General features: G+C 42.6%; 1 protein-coding gene across 3 annotated transcripts in view; it reads right to left on the bottom strand.

Annotated features, from left to right (window-relative positions):
- Positions 1–4,000: 4,000 nt before the first annotated feature.
- LOC147454786 (Cystathionine beta-synthase (CBS) protein) overlaps positions 4,001–12,032 on the bottom strand; it is a 106,248-nt gene continuing 98,216 nt past the window's right edge. For all 3 annotated transcript variants that reach the window (XM_086516629.1, XM_086516627.1, XM_086516628.1), the window contains one exon: positions 4,001–4,785. In XM_086516629.1, coding sequence (XP_086372755.1) covers positions 4,491–4,785 — 295 coding nt within the window. In that variant the 3' untranslated portion in view covers positions 4,001–4,490. The remainder of the gene's footprint in view (positions 4,786–12,032) is intronic.

Genomic DNA, 12,032 nt, shown 5'->3' on the forward strand with positions numbered 1-12,032 from the left:
AACCGAGATCCATCTTTCCTAGATCAAGAAACTATGAGTGTAATTTGAAGTTATCCTTGATCACATCTAGGATCATGTTTGGATACTCAAGTTAGAATGTGAAACTATAAGGATACACATTTTAAGCAGAGGAATGTAGGTGCAGTTCTTGTGTATCCAGGCTTGGGCACATTGTAACATCTATCAGATTATAGAGTTAAAAAGTTTTAGAGCTTATTTAGGAACATGTTGCTCGACTATCTAGAATCATCTCAAGGATATTACCCAATTACTTCTATCTCTTAACTAGATTCTATGTTAACTTTGGTTGAATACTTAACTAGTTACTTGAAGGATTGAATGAAACTACTACTTATTGAGAGGTGTTTCTTATAGCCTTTTTGGTTTGAGTACAATAGAGTTTTAAAATTATGGTACCATCAAGAAATAAATAAAAATTCATATAATTTGACCTAAAAGGAAGCTGCACTCAACCCTTCCTTTGGCTAAAATTGGTACTATTTTGATTGGCTATATATTTACATAAACTTTTTTGTTGGGCATAAAGTGGGATAATACAAGCATGCTCAAAATTACAAGAGACAAGTTGTATTGCCTTACAAACTGTTGAGCATTTTCTTTGCGTGTGTGTGAGTAAAAAAATAGTTTAGCTACAAAATGGCTAGGAGAGGTGGTGCAAACGTGGCAACAAAAAAGGGGAAAACATAGTCCCATTCAATTTTGTTACTTAGGTAGATTACTTGAATATTTATTGTAGATTAAGAATTTAAGTAATCTTGATTTGTTATTACTTACAATCTATTTTTTCTTGAAAAACATATCTCTGATTGTTTTGTTCTAATGTTGTCTATGAGAGACCCTCATTACCAAAAAGAAACTTGTGCTGGTTACTATTATGGTCAGTAAGAGACTAGCGATATTCATCAACTGATATCTTAATTAACAAACTTAGGGTTGTCAATGGTGGTGGATCATAATTAACAAACTCACGACTCTCAATGATGGCAGATCATAAATCACACACATATTTTTGTATAAATAAATATGGCGTTGATACAGGACCATGAGCTTTCGGTTATTTTGTGTAGTTAAATAGAATTGGTTTTACCTCTTTCCATAAGTTCTGTGGCTTAGTAAGATCCAAGTTAAGACTCTATGAGTTGAACCTCTGGTTCCTTGTATGATCCTTGTATAACTTTGTTTCTCACTTGGCAAGGTGCATAAGTTATACACAACCATATGTTTATGTGTAAAAATGTTTTTTTATGGAGGTTGTACTCACTTGGTTTGTCTTAGATCTATGTTCTTTCTGAATGCATTAGTTTTGTGATATTTCTTACCTGGGAGGGTTCTGGCTCTAGGATGCTAAATAGACTCTCTTGGTTAGACAATGGATCAAGAAAAATCTAATCTCTACTTTAACTTCATATATTTGGTTAAAAAAGCAAGTTTTTAGGGTCCATTATAGGAAATCGTTTTACTACGTGACCTTTTTTTGGATAAGGATAGAATAGGTTATATCAAGACATGTTTTGATTCAAAAGAAAATCATTGTTTTGTTTTGTAATGTAGACATAAGTGGTTGCCTTGGTATACAAAGCTTGGCTTTTGCCAATATATGTGATCAAATACGTAACTTATATGTTGGGCTGGTAATTGGTATGAGTAAAGAAGCCTTTTTTGACACAAGAAAATAGATTCTACTCTAATGGTATCAATACCTTATTTAGAACATGATGCTTGGGCTATCTCGCATTAGCTCAAGGATATTACCTCAATACTTCTAGCTTTTAACTAGGATCTATGTTAACTTCGACTGAATGCTTAGCTGGTTATTTGGAGGATTTGATGAAACTATTTCTTGTTGAGAGGTGTTTTTAACAAATTTTCTGGTTTGAGTACAACAAATATTTGAAATGAAGAATAATACCATCAAATAATAATAAAAGTTCATATAATATGACCTAAAAAGAACTTGACCTCAACCCTTCCTTTGGTTGATTTGTTGGGACTTTGAGATCCTTGTCTTTGCATGTAGTGTTCAAGTCCTCCCTCCCCTATCACTCATTAGCCTAACTAATAAGCTTTCTGTTAGTCCATCTATTTGCACCTTCAATTGAGTTGTTGATTGGGTTTATTCCAAGCCCAAATGATCAAATGGAATCTATCAATTAAACATCTCATTGATCCAATCTTACATTGTGTGCTATTTTTCCTATTTCCCCCCCTTTTCACTTAATTACTCCTTCCAAAAAGATGCAAATTGAAATTATTTATTAGTATGAAATCTCCTCGTCACTAGCTCTCATTTGAGTCCTTAATTGCTTCTTTAGGCACCAATAGGCCCCTCAACCCTCATTTATGCTTTTTTAGGGGGGGGGGGGGGGGGGGGGGGGGGGGGGGGGGGGGGGGCACTAACCCCATAAAAACACATAGCCTTTTGCCCTCACTTCCCTATCAAGGCCCACTTGGATTTGCAAGTTGACTCTATTCGGAGACTGTGGAGTCATAGGATCATTATGGATTTCCTATTTCAAGAAGGGCTACTTGGCCGGACTCCACTTGGTGCTTAAATCTGGTTGACTTGACCTAGTTAAGTTCGTAAGGGACTCTGAACACGGGCAAGCACTCTTTAGAATTTTGGTGTCCTAGCAAACTTCACTTACCCTCAAACTTGTTTTGTAAGTGTTAACAAGGCTGCAAGAGTCCTTTCCCGCATGAGCATTAAAGGCATACTTAGCAAAAGGGAGATGCACACCACTTCCTTGGGTATTGTCCTCTAGACTACAAGAAATTCTCGTAGCATAAAGCAATGCTACCTCCAACTAAGTGATTGATCCTCACTACATTGTGTAAGGTTGCCTCCAACCAAGAGATTGATTCCACAAGAAAGTAGAGACATTTTCTCCTTAAGCAACCAAGCACAATATCTAATAGATTTGTATGAAAGATTTGCAATTGTACATAGGTACAAAGTCCATACACTAGCCTTGGAAAGTCTCCAAGAGCAGAGACCATTCCATAAGCACAACGAAAGAGAAGAGGGACACACCCAAAAGACATGGAAAGATTTTGAGCCTCCTTCTTTGGAATTACTTATAGCTATGTGATAGCTTGGTCCAAGCATGATCCCCTAGTTTAAGGGAACATATCTCATTGAGTCTTTGTGACATGAGTAGTTTTCATGAATTTGATTGTTCATGTGTAATCTGTCCTGGGCCAAATTGTGAGTGAGGGTCCTTTGGGGTGTGGCCTTTTGTCCCATGGTAACTACTCTTTTGTGAGAACCCTACCTTGTATATCTTGTGAGAGTTTTCATGTGTAGCATATCCCGTCTAATCAAATCCTATGTGGAAGCTAGTAGTCACGTGATAGACATGTACTTGATGTGTTGTATATGAGATGTACATCATCCCAAATGAGCCCCCACCTTCCTAGGGTCGGCCCACCTTTGCGGGGACTGATTTTCGGGCTGTATTACCACTTTGTACTAGCCCTAGGTGCTCCTTCCAATCCTATATAGTTTGTTATTTATCTACACTAGTACGGCTGGCCGCTTCGGCAGCCTCTCTCTCTCTCTCCCCCCCCCTCTCCCTCTTTCGCGTGCGAAGGGGCTTCTTTTAGTTTTGGACTTTAGCCTTCAAGTAACAGATTGAGACATGTGTAAAAGGCTCCCCCTTCCGCCATATTATGTTAGTAGATTCATTTTGGTTTTGATTCTCACGTTGATTTAGCACTCTACTAATCCCACCATTAACCCCAACATATCTCAACTCCACATTTTGGCTTTAAGCACATTTAGTGCAACTTAAGTCTTTTTTCATAGAAGACATGATATATATGAGCACTTTAGCAAACCAATTAATGTTGCCATCAGCTAATAAATGATGCTGACAAAACAAGTTTACCGTCCCTTTGAAGAAACCATCCACCTTTCAGCCACTACTTTCATTTTAATCTTCTTTCTCATAGCAGCTTACAACCTCAAAAAAAGACTCGATTCCATGCAAGTCTTACTGACCTCAAACCAGAACAGTACTTATGAAGTTGTTTAGCTACAATCTCCTAATGACCTCAAAACCACGTCTCATCCTTTAATCATGGTGATTGTATATAGTGTTGAAGGCCGAAGCCAGTAAGGAGCATCTCTGATTTTAACAAAAGCTCAAACAAACTGGTTGGCTTACAGTAACTCTTTCTTGCCTCGAGGACAAGAAAGTCTCCCACACCAGGAATGAAATGTCACATGCTTGAAGGACTAGATTCTGTAACACATCCGCTAGAGAACTCACCGTTTTGTGCGTAAAACTATCAGTACTCTGTACTCAAAAACATAAACCATAGTTCTGGAAATGGAACATCTGAGACATTGGTTTAGATGGGTAGAATTCAGCCCAGCACATTAATTGCTCCTCCTCAATCAGGTAAAGCAGAAGAAAATGCTTGGTACTGATTAGTATCTTAGTGAGTAGTGCCTCTGTAACTTGACACTAAGATGACGTGTTGTTGATAACATTTTTGAAACTACCATCAAAATATCCTTCCCTGAAATCAGAAGGCTCCACAACAAAACAAGAGATTATGTCCCTCAATGTGATCACTCCCACCACATGATCATCATCGTCCGTGACATAGATACGATGTATGTTCCTCTCACAGAGAATGTCAATGACTTGCCCTAGACTTGCTCTCAAAGAGCATGTCACTGCAGGCATCATCTTGACAGGTCCCAATGTCGAAGATTGCGAATGCAGGATCTCCATGAACTCCAAAACTGTTAATGCCCTGCAATCCAGAAACTCTCTCTCTCTCTCTCTCTCTCTCTCAGGATAGTTTCCTACGACGTTAAAACAATCTTCTTCTTCTTCTTCTTCTCTCTCGTGCGCATGCAAACATGAGCTATGATTTCTATAACTAAAAAACCCATGGGGCTAGATGCTCTAGATTGAACTTGTCCCCAGCGCAGTACAAACAAACTGATATAACAGGACCCGAAGGCCACGAGCTTTGGAGGAACTGACAAGCTCATACAACTGAAACAAATCTAGGGGAAAAAACATCCTTAAAGAATGTCAAACCTGTGTCCTAGAAGTGTTACAAATTGAAAGAGAGAGGGGATTCTGATAGCTTCTGAAAGATTGACACCCCGGACCAGTTGAGCAGGTAACCGAGCGTAACAAATGGCAATAGAAGTACCATGTCCCATACTGAAAATACCAACCAAGGAGAGCTACTCCAAGTAACCAAAGGCAAAGATGGGTGAGAACTTGGAAGCAGCCACCAGGAACAGCCTTAAAGATGATCCAAAAACAAAACAGAGCTAGAGGATGCTTGCTGAAAGAAAACCTGTAGGTGAAACCCCAGGCAGTCATACACGCCCCGAAGCTTAAGGGTGCATGGCGCTCCCAGTTAGGTTAAAAAAAAAGAGAAAAACAAGGATCCGGAAAGCCAATCCATAGACAAACACACATTGTAAAAACATACAGCCCCAAAGACAAAACAAAATACCAAGGAAGCACTCACACCCGACTCACAAACACAAACCCCCCAACTCTAAAGGAACCTGACACACTGCCACAATGTGATGGCATAGCACGGTACACACACACACACGCTTTTTCTGTAAATCCTTTTTAGTTTAATTACAAGTGGGAAAACCCCATAAAAAAGATCAGATACAAAATCTTTTGTAAATCTTTTTTGATTAATTACAAGTGGGAAACCTCAAAGTGAGAAAACCCCATCAGAAAGATCGGATACAAAAGGAAGAACACAAAAGTATTCCGTAATGTGAAGGCTCTAGAAGCATACATAGGAGAGCTGAAGGACCCAGGGATATGTCCCCAACATCAAGAGAAAAATGTAAGGATTGCCCGAGTGAAGTCTTGAACGAAGGGAAGGGATCCGCATCATGCTGATGGAACATTACACAGAGACCATAGAGACCAAAATCTGACCCATATGAAGAAGACCGCAAATCGTTGAAGGGAAGTTGGGAGAGTGCCAAAAGCCCAGAACCGTTTGTGGAAAACTGCCGACGGAAAGCGAAGGCGCATACAGGCTGATATGCAGTCAAGGAAGGCTCTGGTGAAGCAACGATCCCAAACCAGGTGTCTGACAGTCTCATCATAGGCTGAACATCTGACACAAAGAGAAGAGCTGATGTGACATGCACTAAGGAGAGTTCCAACAGGGAGAACTCCCAGCAAGCAGCACCATAGAAACAGACGTTCCTTCAGAGGCAAATGGCTCTTGCAAATTGCAGTAAGAGCCTTTCTCCACCATTGATAAGATTTTATGCAAAGACCATAGCACATTACAATGGTCAGCCAGCCAAGACTCATGCAGGAGAGAAGCATGAATGTTGCAGGAAGAAATGGCACACACACACACACACACACACACACACACACACACACACACACACACACACACACACACACACACACACGTGTTCACAGAGCATGGTCTTTGCACAAGGAGGGACGCCTGTATGGATGAGGGCTGTTCGGACCGGATTGTAAGGGCTCATTATGTGGTGGCTGTACGAACACATGTTGACGCTGCACACCGTGTGGACACAAGTAGATAGCATGGCAACAGCCCATGCAACAGCTTCTACTGTGTGTAGGCGTCACACTTTTCAGCTCTTTCCAAGGCCGCTTCCATCGGTTGCCTTGTGTTTGTCTTCTATATATTTTGCTCTTCAGTTTGTTTCCGTTCAGCTTTCCTTTAACAGTATCAGCCTCACTTTCCATAAATTCAGATGGCACCTCTTGTCACAAACTGGTGACGTGGTTGCCCAGTACACACACACACCCACACCCACACCCTCTTGGCATGGAACAGTCCTAATGATGACGTGGCTGCCCTGTATGGATCCGGGAAGGCGGACAGCAATGATGACGTGGCTGCCCTGTAAAGATGCAGGAAAGGCGGACAGCTGCTGACGTAGCCTGCTGTACGGACGCCCGCGTTTTGCGGCGCAGCTCACAGAAATCCGTACAGTTTTTGCATGGGCAGCTTTGCGGCAGTTTTTTTTGCATTGCTTTAAATTGCTTTATTTTGTCTACGCAAGGAGAAAGAGAGAGACTTTCTTTATTTTTCCCTAAGAGGGCTTGTGAGAGAAAAATTGAAAGAGCTTTATTTTGGGACAGCTTTTGATTTTGAAGCTTTTGGGCTCTGCTTTTAGCATCCCTTGTAAATCTATAAAATAGTGGCCTGGATTCTCACTTCTTAGAGCATCTGGACGCAAAGTCTCAGAGCGAGTCCCGACCACTCGCTTGTACTTTGAGTTGCAGATTAATACAAAAAGAAATACCGAAAGGGGCGCCAGTCTTTGGGGCCAATATCTCTAGGCACGGAACTCTGCCGGGCCAGTGTCGAATCAATTGTGAAATGTGAATTGTTTTGAAGTGAATTCTTGTCGTGTCGCAGTAGATTCTCGACTTGGAGTGTATAAGTCTGTTACAGTGGTATCAGAGCACGGCCGATTTCTCTTCTACGGGAAATCCGATCCTCTTTACGCGGCACTTATGGCTTCAGACAAAGGTCAATCGACTTTCTCTGAATCCGGAGATGCGGGAAGAGATCACAACGACGATTCACGCGAGGAGTACGGCCCGCCTCGGCCTACTCAGGCGGAGCTCGAAGAGATGGAGCGTCAACGATTGATCGGCGATGCAACAAAGATGATGCTAAATTTTGCGAAGGACCCGAAAGTTGCAAAATTTATGAGCCAGACCTCCTTCGACGAGGTGCATGCACAGTGGCGGCAGACCACAAAACCAGCCCTCAAACCGGCACTGAAGAAACCTCCTACTCCAAGGATGTACACAAAGCAAGAATTAAAAGAGGTGGTGGATGCACGAATTGCTCAGCTTTTTGACGTGCAGAACAAAGCAGAAAAGCACGACAAAAAGCAGAAGAAAGGCACTGACTTCCCGGGTTATTTGGGTCGTCAGTCTACATTTGCGTCGGCAAGAAAACAGAAGAAGCGTGTTCAATTTGAAGGAGTACCCAGTCCTTCTTCTTCTGACAGTTCTTCCAGCTCGACTCAAGCGAAGAAGACAGAAAGGGCAAAAAGTGAAGCAAAAAGCAAAGCTTCGGAAAGGGCAAGAAAAAGGCAAAGAAGCCTAAATCTCGCCCAGTTGTTGATAGTTCTACAGAGGACTCGTGTCAGATAGTTCGGACTCTGACGACAGCAGCTTTTATGCAAAGAAGAAGAATTCTTATAAAGCCAACCAGTATGACTTTCTGGAAGATGAAAGCAAGAAAGTCCGAGAGTTTAAGGAAGGTGGACAATCAATTAAATTTGACACGTTTTCCGGTTATGGAGATGCTTCGAAGGCTTTGTCTTTCATACAACAGTTTGACATAGCTTTCTCTGGAGGGCTTACTCAGAGCACTCCAAGATTCGGAGAGCTGCCCCTTACTTCAAGGGAAATGCTCGAACTTGGTGGTCCACGCTTCTTTTAAACAAGACGGCGCAGTTAAATGGCTGAAATTCAAAAGGCTTTTTATTTCTTCTTGGCTGACTTGAGAGTATGAACGCGACATACAAACTGCTTGGAACCATCTTCGGATGACCAAGAAGGATACAGTGGACGCTTATTGCGAGAGATTCTGGAGCTCTTTTCTACCAGCCTCTCTCAATGAACAGATTGAGCGGTTTACCTTGGGTCTTCCTACAGAGATCCAAAATCACTGCTTAGAACAAAAGTCAGCTTCCATTCAGGAACTGACGAGTCATGTGAAACGGGGTTTTGCCATTCATTCAGGCAGTTTGACCTACCCCACAGATGAAATCATGACACAAAGGACCGAACAGACTTCAAAAAATGAAAGTAGAAAGAGGAAGAGTAACCCAGAAAAGAAAGAAAAGGATGCACGACCCAAAGTCACTCCTCAAGAGAGAGCTCTTTACATCAAAGAGGGGAAGTGCTTTGGATGCGGGGAAACTGGGCACATCTCCGCGAAGTGCCCTAGCCAGGCATCGAATGAAAAGGATGAAGAAAGGCAAGAAAGTTCCAAAGCAGCTGAGGGACGTGGTAGAAAAGGCAGCTAAGAAAAAACAGAACTGGTACCACATTGCGTGGGACCCGAACCGAATCAAATGAATGAAAGTACAAACTTTGCCGTTTTTAGAGCAAAGGGAAAGATTAGGAAGCTCTTTTGAAGGAGCCAAGGCCAACTTCTTTTGACTTGAATTGGCGGCTCGATTTGGAATTATGCCTGACAGGCGGAGGCCACAGGTGGAGGTAGTTCTAGCGGCACCCGGATGGGATGTTGCCATTACACCGATCATTGGGAGGTTGTGACGTCCTACTCGAAATCCCTTGGTACCACAAGAACAACGCCGTGGTTGACTACCGGGCCGAGAAAGCGACTTTGACAAAAGAAGGGCTCAGAGATTGTACTTGATGAACTTCAGTTTCTTTACTCACTTTTTTTTTTTGGAAAGAACTAAACGATGAATGAAGGTCGAATATGTTTTGACCTGAACAAAGAACGCCAAGATTTTTTTCTCCACACTCATGCTGATTGCTTTTCAGAAGGCCTGCCAGGCGAGTTGCCACCAATTCGTCTTGAGGATCATACCATCGATCTGATACTTGGAATCACACCACCGAACCGGCCACCTTACCATGTGAGCCGAGCCCAGAGATAGACCTGTTCGGGACACATTGTCTTAGCAGCAGGAGTGCAAATGGACCCGGCCAAGATAGAGATTATCCAAGATTGGCCTGATTTGAAGAATGTCCATGAAGTTGAAAGCTTCTTGGGCTTATGTTCTTACTATCGGCGGTTCATCAAAAAGTTTGCAGAACAGAAATTGGCACAGAAAGAAAGAAGGTAAAGCGAAATGATGGTTCTTGGTTAAATTTCAAGACCTACACCGCATTGGATGCGAAGTGAATGGAGGAGGAGGACCTAGCAGATACTCCTCAGATTTTGAAACTTTACCTTGAACTTTTGGTTTAGCATAGTCTATTCCAAATGGAACCCCAAATTCAGCTTGACTGAATATCTGGTACAGTGTGGGTATGCACAAGAGGGGAGCTACTCCGCTCCTTTGTCAACAAATGCCTCGATTTTTGATATTAGTGTCACCGATGTCTCTTTGAGCTTCAATGATATTGAGAGCTGACAGTATTCTACTGTATGACTTTATGAACTGGAATTCCCGAACATGATACTGACTTGTTCTTGACTTGTTTAAGTGCAGGAACTGATAGACGAAATGACTGCAGCATTTTGGTCTAAATGATCTCGATAGACATGGTTGCAATAGGGATTAGTCAATCGGGCATCTATGAGCTCCTGAGTGGATCTAGATGCGATTGCTAATTGCATTGCTGATAAATCATGGTCTGAGATCCGAATGAATGTTGAATGTGATTTGTCATGCGATGTCCTGTGATGCCGTGTGATGTGACTGTCGATTGGTACATGTGCTAGATGTGTGTTCCTAGTGCCTCGGTACTAACAGTCAGTGTCTGCTGAGACAGTTTATGGCTTCTGTTTGTTTTGTAGGCGTAGTCGAGGGCGATTACAATGCTTTCAGGGGGGGGGGGGGGGGGGGGGGGTATGTCACAAACTGGTGACATGGTTGCCCAGTACACACACACACCCACACCCTCTTGGCATGGAACAGTCCTAGGCGGACAACAATGATGACGTGGCTGCCCTGTATGGATTCGGGAAAGGCGGACAACAATGATGACGTGGCTGCCCTGTACGGATGCGGGAAAGGCGAACAACTGCTGACGTAGTCTGCTATACGGACGCCCGCGTTTTGCGGCGCAGCTCACAAAAACCCGTTCAGTTTTTGCGTGGGCAGCTTTGCGGCAGTTTTTTTGCATTGCTTTAAATTGCTTTATTTTGTCTGCGCAAGGAGAAAGAGAGAGACTTGCTTTATTTTCCCTAAGAGGGCTTGTGAGAGAAAAAATTGAAAGAGCTTTATTTTGGGACAACTTTTGATTTTGATGCTTTTGGGCTTTGCTTTTAGTATCCCTTGTAAATCTATAAAATAGTGGCCTGGGCTCTCACTTCTCAGAGCATCTGGACGCAGAGTCTGAGAGTGAGTCCCGACCACTCGCTTGTACTTTAAGAGTTGCAGATTAATACAAAAAGAAATATCGAAAGGGGCGCCAGTTTTGGGGCCAATATCTCTAGGCACGGAACTCCGCCAGGACAGTGTCGAATCAATTGTGAATTGTGAACTGTTTAGAAGTGAATTCTTGTGGTGTGGCGGTAGATTCTCAACTTGGAGTGTCCAAGTCTATTACACCTCTTCTTGTGTGTTTGCTGTTGATCAACCGCCTTGCTAGTGGCTTGCTGGTTATTGTGATATTGGAGCTTCAACCAATTCTTCTTCTACAAAGGATCATATCGGAATTTTGTAGCACACATCATGGATTGTGATAGAGAATCCGATCGAGAACATGAGAGCCACTCGGAAACGGAGCAGAGAGATTTTGACAAAGGGTTTGATGTAGAAGCTGGAGGGGATTAAGTTGACCAATGACCAAATGACGAAAGGCAGGCCGAGGAGGTTGAGTTGCAGGTTTAGCTTGAGGAACTTGCAGAAGATGATTGGACTCTTGGGACATATGCACTTTAAGTTGCAGATGAACTGACTTCTTAGTTTCACAAAGGATCCTCTTTATGCAAAGCACATGAGTGGCAGAAGGTAGCCAATCCAAAACTCAATTCGGCAATGAATATTGAGACAAAGCCGAAAGCTGTCAAGAATTCTCAAACTCCTATCTCAACAGAGGAGTGAGCAAGTGAGCACCACGTGAGCAAGCTTATGAAGAGTTTGGGCGTTCTAAGTGTTAAGGTTTAAACCTACTTCCATCCTATGCCTATGTCAACAATCCCTTGTGGTGCTACTCTCACACACTCTAGTGGGAAACATGCCTATACCTAGCACCTCAATTGCATGCCACTTGGAGCAGCCACTTGTCTCCTCATGCACACCCATCTAGGTGGCTGCACTAGCATTTGCTACTTCCATCATTTGCATG

The sequence above is a fragment of the Adiantum capillus-veneris genome, chromosome 7 (genome assembly GCF_014529385.1).
Source record: "Adiantum capillus-veneris isolate H3 chromosome 7, ASM1452938v2, whole genome shotgun sequence".
Classification (NCBI taxonomy): domain Eukaryota; kingdom Viridiplantae; phylum Streptophyta; class Polypodiopsida; order Polypodiales; family Pteridaceae; genus Adiantum; species Adiantum capillus-veneris.